Raw genomic sequence first — 12,888 nt, forward strand, 5'->3', positions numbered from 1 at the left:
TGTGAGTGTGTCTGCATGTAGCAGAGCTGTGAGTGTGTCTGCATGTAGCAGAGCTGTGAGTGTGTCTGCATGTAGCAGAGCTGTGAGTGTCTGCATGTAGCAGAGCTGTGAGTGTGTCTGTATGTAGCAGAGCTGTGAGTGTGTCTGTATGTATGTAGCAGAGCTGTGAGTGTCTGTATGTAGCAGAGCTGTGAGTGTCTGTATGTAGCAGAGCTGTGAGTGTGTCTGTATGTAGCAGAGCTGTGAGTGTGTCTGTATGTAGCAGAGCTGTGAGTGTGTCTGTATGTAGCAGAGCTGTGAGTGTGTCTGTATGTAGCAGAGCTGTGAGTGTGTCTGTATGTAGCAGAGCTGTGAGTGTGTCTGTATGTAGCAGAGCTGTGAGTGTGTCTGTATGTAGCAGAGCTGTGAGTGTGTCTGCATGTAGCAGAGCTGTGAGTGTGTCTGCATGTAGCAGAGCTGTGAGTGTGTCTGCATGTAGCAGAGCTGTGAGTGTGTCTGCATGTAGCAGAGCTGTGAGTGTCTGCATGTAGCAGAGCTGTGAGTGTCTGTATGTAGCAGAGCTGTGAGTGTGTTTGTATGTAGCAGAGCTGTGAGTGTGTCTGTATGTAGCAGAGCTGTGAGTGTGTCTGTATGTAGCAGAGCTGTGAGTGTGTCTGTATGTAGCAGAGCTGTGAGTGTGTCTGTATGTAGCAGAGCTGTGAGTGTGTCTGTATGGAGCAGAGCTGTGAGTGTGTCTGTATGGAGCAGAGCTGTGAGTGTGTCTGTATGTAGCAGAGCTGTGTATGTTTTAATGTTGCACAGCTGGGTGTGTAGGATGCAGCAGAGCTGTGTATGTGTGCAAATCATGTACTGTCATTAAGAGTGTTAAAGTGGGGCTGTCCTTTCAATAAACTTTGACCCCCTTCACTGCATTAGACCACCTGCAAGTATAATTAGCATGAATCCCCCCCAGTTTTTAGTTGTCTAAACCAGGGGTGCGTCTTATAGTCAGGTGCGTCCTATAAAGTGAAAAAATACAATATATGTTTCAAATCACAAGCAGAATAGTGAGTGCAGCTCTGGAGTTTAATACAGAATGTAACTCAGGATTCAGTACAGGATCAGAAATGTAATATATGTACACAGTGACCCCACCAGCAGAACAGTGAGTGCAGCTCTGGAGTATAATACAGGATGTCACTCAGGATCAGTGAAGTAATGTATATACACAGTGACCTCACCAGCAGAATAGTGAGTGCAGCTCTGGAGTATAATACAGGATGTAACTCAGGATCAGTACAGGATTAGTAATGTAATGTATGTACACAGTGACCCCACCAGCAGAATAGTGAGTGCAGCTCCGGAGTATAATACAGGATGTAACTCAGGATCAGTAATGTAATGTATGTACACAGTGACCCCACCACTAGAACAGTGAGTGCAGCTCTGAAGTATAATACAGGATGTAACTCAGGATCAGTAATGTAATGTATGTACACAGTGACCGCACCAGCAGAACAGTGAGTGCAGCTCTGAAGTATAAATCAGTGTTGACAGTGATTTACTCTATATTAACTGTAACAGGGACCAGATACGGACAAGCAAAAAATAAAATAAAAGTAGACATGGTGTTGTGCACTCTCTCACCAGTAGAGACATTCTCTCCATAGAGACCTATGACTACACAGAAGCCCAGGTCACCGGCGGCTGAGCGCACCTGACCGTCTTTTATCTATCACACACAGGGACTACACATATTCACGTTTCTTATCTCTTGCGTAACCTGGAACCAACAGCAAACACAGACACAAGGTACTGAATTATGCCGGGGCCTAAAGGACTGGCGCAGACTGGGACAACAAGTACTGACCCAACACCGAATGGGCACAAAGACCACCATGAAGAACACCACAGAAGCCTCAGTGAAATAAAGATGCCGCCAGGAGTTTTTTTTTTTTCTTGATGTTTTATTTACATTTTTTTTTAACAAAAATAATTTATGTTGCGTTGTATTTTCCTGCTGCCTCATGCACGAAGAAGGCCATAAAATCAAATAAAAAACCCGCACGGGTGTCCTGACTGCTCTAATACAAGACGGCTTTATACAAACATGGCACAAGTCGGGGGAGTGGGGGGCCACCGCTGTATCGCGGGAAGAGGAGTATGGCTGTCTCTAAGAAGCGCAAACACAAGCGTCTGGTCATCTCTTCTCCAGCCGGGTATAATGTAACAAAGCCATGGCCGCCGCTCCTCGCCAAACACACACACACCGTCTACAGACTACACACAAGAGTTTACCGCAACCAGGCCGCACCCGGTCATCCAGCAAACTCCAAGATATAATACAGAACAATGGGGAGGGAGGGCGTAATCGCCTCGTAACTACACGGAGAACGGGTACGCCAAATTTGCGCATTTTACCGAATACGACGATATACTGGACGCTGCTACTCACAGTATCGGGAGTAAATCTCCAACGCGGATCAAACCTACAGACAGAAACAGCCCTTAAAAGTATCGTTCAAGTATCTGAAGTAACAAAGGTAACAAAGGTAACAACGGGGTTTGGCTCTTAGGAGGAGGTGACGGAACTTGATACAGGATCGAGAACAGAAAACGGGAGACCTTGCAAAACTATAACTCCCATCATGCCTGGACGGCCAACAAATTGTAGTTTTGTGACAGCTGGAGAGATGAAGGTTTCCCTGTTTCTGATCTACAACTTGGACACGAAGCAGTGACTGGGGGGTCCAACCTGCACTGGTAACTTAAAGGGGAACTACAACTTTGCTCCAATCTAATTAAAGGAGAAATCCAGTCAAAATTTTTATTTTAAAGTATCGTATCGTCCCCCAAAAGTTATACAAATAACCAATATACACTTATTACGGTGGATATACACTTCCTAGATAACCTGGTGATGTCACTTCCTGGATAACATGGTGATGTCACCTCCTGGATAACATGGTGATGTCACCTCCTGGATAACATGGTGATGTCACCTCCTGGATAACATGGTGATGTCACCTCCTGGATAACATGGTGATGTCACCTCCTGGATAAACATGGTGATGTCACTTCCTGGATAACATGGTGATGTCACCTCCTGGATAACATGGTGATGTCACTTCCTGGATAACATGGTGATGTCACGACCTGACTCCCAGAGCTGTGCGGGCTGCTGGAGAGAATGATGGCAGAGGGACACCGAGCATCTCTCTGCCATCATCCTCTCCTGCAGCCACAGCCAGAACAGCTCTGGGAGTCGGAGTGTGACATCACTGTGTTATCCAGGAAGTGACATCACCATGTTATCCAGGAAGTGACATCACCATGTTATCCAGGAAGTGACATCACCATGTTATCCAGGAAGTGACATCACCATGTTATTCAGGAAGTGAAGCCTTGATGCAGTAGTAAGTTCAGGGAAAAAACAACTTTATAAGCAGTTCCCTTAATAAGTGTATATTGGGGATTTGTATAACTTTTGGGGGACAATACAAAACTTTAATAAAAATTTTCGCCAGACTTCTCCTTTAATGAGTTAAAGGGATTTTGAAAAAAATCCCTCAGATACTAGCAGATCATTCGCATGGCACTCTGAGACTATACAGAGACCATTTTGCTTGCATGTCTTTAGCCAGAACCACTGATTTCAGGAGACATCTGGAAATTGATCCTTTTGTTCTTGGGGGGCTAAGTAGCTGGGACTCCACTTATTCCAATTGTCCAATCCTGGCATACATGTGTATGAGGCTCAGGTAAGGCAGGTTGGGTTGACAGTAGTGTCCAAAGAACTTGCCGAAAGTTCAGGTCCGGCAACGTTCATCCAAACCCAAACAGTCGGCTTCTGACTCCCAGTTGGAGACCTAGGCAGTCCTGGAAATCATGGACACAGCCTATGGCATCCAACTTTTCCAGATGCCGAAGTCAAATGCCGAGCATATGGGTTTGGACGAACGTTGCCGAACCTGAACTTTTGGTAAGTTTGCTCAACATTAGTTGTCATTTTTCTAAAATCAATGTCCAGCTATGTGCTATGTATATACATCACTATGTGCTGCTAAAAGTGGAGTTCCCCTTTAAGCCTTATACACACACGGGTTTAATGCCACATAAGAAAAGAAAGAATGTCCTGGACTGCTTGTACCAACAACATGGAGGAAGGCAACTAAAATCTCACGTCAGGTCAAAAGCCCGACCACCAAGTGCCTGACAACCAGGAGCCCGACCACCAGGAGCCAGCTATAACGCTAAGATCATTCTGTGGCAGACGCTCAGTTATGGCCGAGGTGTAGACTACCATATACTGAAGACTTCTCACAGAACGGACGAGATGCCGTCCAGATACTCATCATTGCAGTTTTTGCATGATCCTGTCCTGATCTATAGCCGCTCCACACACCGCTCCATCGCTGCTATCCCAGGAAGGATTGATGGTAAAACTACCCAGCATGATCTAGGCTACACTACTCCCTAAGATGATGTACGTAATTACAAAATTACAGGTGGCGTTATTCAGTCGGGGGTCTAAACACTGAAAACTTTTCTAAGTGACGGAGACTTTCAGTAAACTTTTTTTTTTTGTGTCAATTTCATTAGTAAAATGATGTTTGATAGTAGATCTGCGCTGACACATACTACATAGGTAGCCCCCTCTGCAGCCAATCAGAGGCCGGTTTTTATTAGCCGGACTACTAGCGGACGTCCATGTGACATCACTGCTCCGAACACAATGACTTTCCTGTACGGTGGTCACCACAGATAACACAATGCATAGATTTAAAGGGGAAATCTAGCCGCAACAAATCTGAACCGGAGCTTCCTAAAAAGCCTCTGGTTGGTTTTTTTCCGCCATGGTGAAGTGGAGCCCCCAACGCGGCTTATCCAAGGTCCAAGGTCCTCTAACCCCGACCTCATCTCACCTACTCGTCTTTTCCTTTGTGTGAGGTCTCCCTTTAAGGGATCCTCCACACGGCGGACACTTGGCTCCTCCTCCCCCCTTCCTGCCATCCTAATTTTGGTTTTTTCTTTTTTTTTTTTTTTTTTTTTTTTTAAGAGGCGATTCTACAAAAATAGAAACTTTACCAACTTGGTAAAATCATCTCCCAGTACCATGAGAATAAAATAACATCAAAACTAAAAAAAACACACACAGAACCAGAGATTTGTACAATAGGTAGAAACCGAACACGACACGCAACCTATATACAAGCCCAACCCGAGATAACTTAACGCACAGCAAACCCACGGCAAGGTCTTCTGCGGAGTACCACCTTGTCCGGGCGGCGGCCCGGTGACTACCAGCAGGGGGGGGTATATAAAGCACTTGTTCTCTCCACCAACAACGTCCATCGCTCCCAGGAATATATATATTTTTTGGGGAAAACAGAGATTTCCTAAGAACTACAGCAAGGAGGTGTACACAGTGATAGTGAGTAGAATAGGTTATAGTCCGCCATGAGGCATAAGCCCCTTCCCCACTATAGTCAGGGATGCAGCGGAGGATTGTGGGTTATGAACACTCACCATCCTTAACACTGCTGAACAACCACGGTCACCACTGACCTCCATTTACATAGGGCATTATTGTAATGGGGGTCAGAGGTGACAGACACTACACGTACCAGACGGACAGGTGACCCCCTCGCTCCTTTATATACACAGTCCTGCGAGCAGACGGCCCGGAATGAACATGGACGCAGAATGTACAGCATCTTGATGAATGGGAACCAAGGTGTAGTCGGCAGGTGCGGAGCTATGGTGCGGCCCAGCGTCGTACCCGGATGAGGAGGAGGAGGTGGTGAAGTAATAATGGAGCACAGTATGAACCTCCCCGCAGACCTGTACAGAATATTCAAGTATTTGAGATCCTCGTTCCTCCCCGGCTTCGGCTTACTCTACAAGTCTGTCGAAGTTCGCTTTTTCATGCTCCGTCTTTGGGCCAGATTAGAGGCTGCGACCGGCTCCAGGACCGGCTGAAAAGTCTTGTGATTCAGAGCAGAGTAAGTGGCGGCCATGGCTCCCTGCGAAGGTGACAGAGGTCAGGGGAGGTCAGCACAGGGCTTAAAGGGACAGTGTCATCAGAAAATTCATTATTGTAGAAATAAGGTTGTATGTTAAACAGATTTTTTTTTTTGAATTTTTGATGACATTTTTCTATCACTATTATAAAATAATCCTGAGATCTTGCAGTTTTTACTCCCACCACTGGAGCTGAGACTTCCTGTTGTGTCTGTGGTGATAAGAGGAGGCTGCTGTAAAGTGATCTGTACAGCATTATGTGACACCAGTAGATAGAGGAGACAACAGCAGCTCCCTGTGGAATGACCTCTTCACAGGTCACAGAGCGCGCTCAGTAAAGTCTCACACTCATCTCAAGGGAACAGACCCTGTCTGTTGCAGTCCACGAGGCTTGCTGTAAAGCATGTCACTAAACGCTGTTAAAGCGGTTATCTAGCTCTACAAAAACATGGCCACTTTTCTCCCTCTCTTGTCTCCAGTTCATGTGTGGTTTGCAATTAAGCTCCATTTAATTCAATGGAATACATTTTGAAACCCCACCCAATCTGGAGACAAGAGCGGTGCAAAAGTGGCCATGTTTTTGTAGCGCTGGATAACCCTTTTAAAGGGTGCGGTTTGCAATTAAGCTCCATTTACTTCAATGCAACTGAGTTTTAAAACCCCACCCAAACTGGAGACAACAGTAGGGGGAAAGTGGCCATGTTTTTGTAGCGCTGGATAACCCCTTTAAGTACAGCTCAGGCAAGATGGCCGCCCCCATAACAATGTACAAAAAGGGAAATAAAAAAATTACAGTCAGAAAATAGAAAATGATTAGAATAAAAAAACAAGTTAATATCTGACTCTTCTAGTATCTGTCATAGAGACATGTCAAAAGTTTTGATTAGTGGGGAAAAGGGTTCTGAGGCCCCTGCCGCTCAAAAGAGACACAGAGTCTGAAGAGAAGAACCAAGCTGAGCGCTTCTTCTATAAATGAGCAGGTAAGAGACCTGTCTGCTTTGGTGGTTCCCATGGGCTCCTTACCTTGACCAGGTGGGGTGCGTCCTGTCTGTTGAGCTGGTAATGGGGGAGCTGGTCCCGGCAGGCGATCCAGGAATGCTTTAACACCTTCTCTGCTGTATAACGCTGATGAGGATCGACATGGAGCATGTGTGACAGTAGGTCCTACAAACGGCAATGGGTTCAGAGGGGAAATAAACCATCATGTGACTCACCAGTCAGCTGTATATCTATACACACACAGGAGGGGGCGCTCTTACTTTTGCAGCATCTGACACCGTATCCCAATTCCCTCCACTCAGTGAGAAATTGCCGCTTCCTATTCGCAGTAAGATTTCTTCAGGTGTGTCATTGGGGCCGTTGGCAAAAGGAGTGTACCTGATTTAAGGGAGAGGAGGGTCAGAAAGCGGCGAGGGAGCGGAGATAGAGAATCACATGCGTAATACAGAAGGGGAAGAAAACACTGTAACCACCCAAGTCGATAAACACTGGACAGGAGGTACAGCGCACTCTGCTGCTCATCTATGTGTATTGCAGGAATTTCCACCTGTGCAAAAAATCTCAGGAAAACCCCAAAAAGCGAGTAAGGCCGGGTTCACACTGAGTTTTAGCAATCCGTTTTTTCATTTTTTTTTATGCAAAAAAAATTTTATGAAAAACTGAAAAAAACCTGACGCATTGTGATCCATTTTTCCACTGACTTCCATTATCAAAACGCAGTATATGGTTGCTCACACCAAAGAAAAAGCATGTGTTTTGATTATTTTTTTTTTAATAATGAAAGTCTGTATGCATCTGTTTTTCATCCGGTTTTTGCATAAAACGAATTGCAAAAACTCAGTGTGAACCCAGCCTTATTCCATGTCCCGGGTCTTACCCTGCGAGCATCGTATACAGGAGGACGCCGAGGCTCCAGATGTCGCAGGCTGCATCATATCCCTGCCGCATCAGAACCTGCAAAGGAGAGATGCACAATCCTTAAGGTGTGAATGCTGACAAACCTGATACCCACATGACTATCTGAATATATGAAAATATATATATATATATATATATATATATATATATATATATGCGGCTCATGTCACAGCTCAGTCAGCTAGATGGATTCTATGGGTAACGTTCCTTAGCCCTGTATTAAAGGGGTTGTCTAGGCTTAAAAAACATGGCCGCTTTCTTCCAGAAACAGCCAGACTCTTGTCTATATGGCACCGAATTGTAATCCCAAACACAGCCTGAGGACAGGGGGTGGTGCTACAATAAAGTAGCAGGGTTCTTATTTTAATCCTGGATAATCCCTTTAAGTGCTTTCAGTACCTCTGGGGCTACAAAGTTGGCGGTGTAACACGGAGTCAGGAGGAGGCCGTTCTCTCCTCTCAGCTGCTTAGCAAACCCGAAGTCACATATCCTGATGGAGTCGGCATTACTGGAGTCGTCCATGTACAGAATATTACTGGGCTTTAGGTCCCGATGAACTACCTGAAAACACAAGAAATAAAAGGCTAAGAAACAGTCTGAGCCTGTACTGTGCACAAAATTTACTATTCAGGAGTCTAGGAAAGCCAAGTGACCAGAGACATCTCTATCACAGCCCTACACTTTCATCCAGCCTTCCCAGAATAAGAAGTGGCCAAGGAAGAAGGATACTAGAGATGGCACCTACTCCTTGGCAGTGCAGATAGTCCACAGTCTTGGTGATGGTGTACAGGACGGCGCCGGCCTCCCGCTCAGAGAAGTATTTCTGCCTGAGGATGCGATCCAGCAGTTCTCCTCCCTTCATCAGCTCCGTAACCAGGTAAACGTATCGTCCGTCATCATCATACACCTGCCACATGTCAACAGCAAGAGGGAGACAGCGCTCACTACAGAGATCATAATTGGAGATGAGCGAACCTCGAGCATGCTGGAGTCCACCCGAACGTTCGGTATTTGATTAGTCGGGGCTGCTGAACTTTGATAAAGCTCTAAGGTTGTCTGGAAAACGTGGATACAGCCAATGACTATATCCATGATTTCCACATAGCCTTAGGGCTTTATCCAACTTCAGCAGCCGCCGCTAATCAAATGCCGAAAGTTCGGGTTCGGATGGACTCCAGCATGATCCAGGTTCACTCATCTCTAATCATAATACCTTACACATATCAACCACAAGAGGGAGACAGCGCTCACTACAGAGATCATAATACATCCAGCTCAGAGCAAAGAGGAGATGATCAGCACTTACATCCTTCAGGGTGATGATGTTCGGGTGTTGGCCGTAACGCATCAGGATCTCAATCTCTTCTGATGGATCTCGCTTACTCTTATCTATGATCTGAAAGAAACATGAGAGGTTGGTGTAAGTACCAGAATAGTGAGTGCAGCTCTGGAGTATAATACAGGATGTAACTCTGGATCAGTAATTTAATGTATGTACACAGTGACCCCACCAGCAGAATAGTGAGTGCAGCTCTGGAATACGGGGTGTAACTCAAAGTGAGATGTCAACTGATCTAAATTTTAGTTCATTTCAATGACTTTAAAGGGGTATCCAGCTCAAATTAAACTGTTTATATGTTGCTGCCCTAGTGGAGAACATAATAAACAGGCTAGTCTACCTCTCTGAGCTCCCGCTGTGTCGCCCTACGGCATCTTCGGGTTCTTGGCTGAACGATCCCTCCTCCACGGACTTGTGTTGTCAGTGACAGCCCGCTCAGCCAATCACTGGCCTCGGAGCTATCCTGTCTCAGTGACTGATTGGCTGAGCCGGCTGTGACTGATTAAGTCTGTGGAGGTGGGATCAGTCAGCCAGGGACACTAAGATGCTGTAGGACGACACCGCGGGGGCACAGAAAGGTAAGAGTAGGCTGTTTATTATGTTCTCCGCCAGGGCAGCAACATATTAAAAGTTTAATTTGAGCAGAAAACTCTTTTAAGACTAGAAGTATTCATCACATAACGATGGGTAAAAATAGGAATATATAATAACTTAAAAGTGGTTGTCCAGCATAAACTCAATCTGCCATGCTGCTGTGGACAGGACAGTGCTGTATACTTACCTGAGCAGATCCGCGGCAGCTGCTGGTTCCCAGGCCACCCGCCGTCTACACATCCGCTGACATGCCCTTCCCAAAGGAAATGGCCGCTCAGCATGGACAGCACTATTATGTCCCCCTGCAGCATTGCGGACTATGAGTTAAAGCGAACCCCCCCTTTAACGGTGAGAGCCGCCCCCTCCGTACCTTGACAGCGTACTCCATGTTCGTGGCCCTATGTATACACCGCTTGCAGATGGAATAGGAGCCGACGCCGATGTCTTCCTTCAGGTCGTAGATATCTGTGAATTGTGCGCGGCCTCCATGAAATTGCTGTGAAAATAAAAACAAAAAAGTTAACTCCGACCCCGGCCGCTGTAACTGAGATCGTACAGACTGCGCCCCTCCGTGTTACCTGTACGATAGGCAGGACGTTGGTAACAGAGGAGATTTTATGCTCCTCGATGGAAGAAGGTGCCACAAAACTAAAGCCTTTAAAGAGCTGGTGAGCGTTGGCGCTGGGCGGGACGCCCGGAGAATCTGCAGGACAAGATGGACCGAGAATTAGGGCCCTAATATACGGGGCGATTATCGTGAGAATTACCGTTATATTGTTTGAATTTAAACCATAATCGTGCAGGCAACGATCAAATGACCAGCGAGAAATCATTCTTTGTTCATTTGGTGATAACATAAAAATCATCAAATCACCCGCTAAAACTCCACGCCCATATACCAATATATAGCCATTGCAAGGGATGGAGGAGGGATCAGTGCAAGCGCGCACACCCAGGCACGTGCCTGCACTGATCATTCCTCCCTCCCTTGAAATGGAAAAGTAATTAGCGATAGAGGGTGGTATGAAGCAGGAGGCTCTCCTTACTACTCTCTACTACTTACTACTCTATCCCTTTTTTATGTTATTGTCAGGCACCAATTGTTATTTTTATTCTGGCATCATAACTTTAAATTCCCTTATGGAACTGATAGTTGGATGGTGTGTACAGTACTCTGTAGTGCCAATATAAGGGCAGGGTGTACTGGGAGCAGCAGGATGACAGGCCTAGATGCATTCACTCCATCCTAACTGCTCAGCAGCCAGAGACTGTACGAGTAGCCACAGCACCTAGGTGGTTAAATGTTTGGCTTCAGGGTTGTGATTAAAAGGGTACTGCAGCAAAAAAAAAAAAAAAAAAAAAAAAATTAAATGAACTGGTGTACTTATCAGCAGCTGTATGTCCTGCAGGAAGTGGTATATTTCCCTCCAGTCTGACACAGTGCTCTCTGCTGCCACCTCTGTCCATGTCAGGAACTGTCCAGAGCAGCAGCAAATCCCCATAGAAAACCTGTGTCAGACTGGATAGAATACATCACTTCCTGCATGACATACAGCAGCCGATAAGTACTGGAAGACTGGAGAATTTTATAAGATAATAGAAGTAATTTATAGATCTATTTAACTTTCCGACACCAGTTGGCTTTTTTTTTTTGCTGGATTTCGCCTTTAATTCTTGGTCACAGGTGGTCAGTGTCACCAAACAGCCAGATCCCGCAGTGTAGGGTATGAGCTCAGCATCTAAGTATTTTCCATACAACTTATAAGGTTAAATAACAGGAATAGGTTTAACAGGTTTCCAGTCCTACTAGGGGACTGCATGCGGTGATAGTTGAGCTGTGACTGGCACAGGACACCAGGGTCCGTACTCCAGCTGCAGACTGCCAGTATAAGGCCAGGTTCACACGTGCTTAGTACTGTTCGTGGCCGCCGTCTTCCATACAAATGAACGGGTCCGTAATTGCAGACAGAAATGACAGACGTGTAAACCCGGATGTCCATAAACCAGCACCGGCCGTCAGCCAAATGTTCTCACCTTTTGGCGTTTTCGCTGTAAACTCTGGGTCGAAGCAGAACGTGTCTTCAGGTTTCCCCGACGCCGGTTTAAATGGAGGCTGAATCTCCCGTCTGTACAGCTTCTAGAAACAAAAAAAAACACAAAAGCTCTATACATACACCTGATTACCCATACTCATATCTATATTATCCCAGTAACCCATCATATACTCCAGAGCTTCATTCACAAATCCCACAGCATAATCTCTAGGCATTCCCTGCTTGTTCAGCTTCTGCATGCAGCTTGCATACTGGGAAGTGTCTTTTTATATGGCTGTTACCTACACTGACCCACTGTAGGTGGTGGTTTAAGTGTAACTGACCTTTAAATGTCACTGTTTTAGAAATCTATAAATAACAATAGTACAAGCGATTTTAATAAACTCTGTAATAGGTTTCATTGAGCAAGAGTGTTTCCTTCTGTACTCAAAAAGCTGTTTTCCACCCCCCTTCCCCTCACTTTAGGAGAAGCATGATTTCTGAGTCTATTATGGTGTAAAGGGGGGAGGGGATGAGGGGGATGAGTGAGCACAGACAGAAGAAAAGGCAGCCCTGCCCAGCACATCCTCCTGCAATCTTCTCTCACCAAGATCCCAGATAAGCACTGACCTTCCTGACCTGTGAATCCAGTGTTATGTGCCCAGCCAGTCTCCAAACTGTACAGCTGCTTCTCTGCTCTCCCTGCTCACTCATCCCCCTCCATAGGATATAATGGACTCAGCGAACCAGTCTTCACTTTCCTTCTCTGTAATGAAGACGACTTTGCCTTATAATGCACAGAGAGGTGGTGTGTGTGTAAGTGTGTGTGGGGGGGATAATGGGAAACAGCTTTTTGAGTATAGAAAGAGGCTTTTTTGCCAAATAAGACCTAAAAATCGCTTGTACTATTGATTTCTGCAAAAATGTTTTAAATGGCAGCTACACTTTAAGAAGGGTTCTAAGTCTTTAATTATTTCAATTCACTGACAGAAAGCAGATATC

General features: G+C 45.6%; 1 protein-coding gene across 3 annotated transcripts in view; it reads right to left on the minus strand.

Moving 5' to 3' along the window:
• Window positions 1-3,118: 3,118 nt before the first annotated feature.
• Window positions 3,119-12,888, minus strand: part of RPS6KA6 (ribosomal protein S6 kinase A6) — a 36,661-nt gene continuing 26,891 nt past the window's right edge. For all 3 annotated transcript variants that reach the window (XM_069985642.1, XM_069985640.1, XM_069985641.1), the window contains 10 exons: window positions 11,888-11,990; window positions 10,432-10,556; window positions 10,224-10,349; window positions 9,227-9,316; window positions 8,662-8,827; window positions 8,320-8,477; window positions 7,880-7,956; window positions 7,263-7,380; window positions 7,027-7,167; window positions 3,119-6,005 (listed from right to left, as the gene is read on the minus strand). In XM_069985642.1, coding sequence (XP_069841743.1) covers window positions 5,880-6,005; window positions 7,027-7,167; window positions 7,263-7,380; window positions 7,880-7,956; window positions 8,320-8,477; window positions 8,662-8,827; window positions 9,227-9,316; window positions 10,224-10,349; window positions 10,432-10,556; window positions 11,888-11,990 — 1,230 coding nt within the window. In that variant the 3' untranslated portion in view covers window positions 3,119-5,879. The remainder of the gene's footprint in view (window positions 6,006-7,026; window positions 7,168-7,262; window positions 7,381-7,879; window positions 7,957-8,319; window positions 8,478-8,661; window positions 8,828-9,226; window positions 9,317-10,223; window positions 10,350-10,431; window positions 10,557-11,887; window positions 11,991-12,888) is intronic.

The sequence above is a fragment of the Dendropsophus ebraccatus genome, chromosome 10 (genome assembly GCF_027789765.1).
Source record: "Dendropsophus ebraccatus isolate aDenEbr1 chromosome 10, aDenEbr1.pat, whole genome shotgun sequence".
Taxonomy (NCBI): Eukaryota; Metazoa; Chordata; class Amphibia; order Anura; family Hylidae; genus Dendropsophus; species Dendropsophus ebraccatus.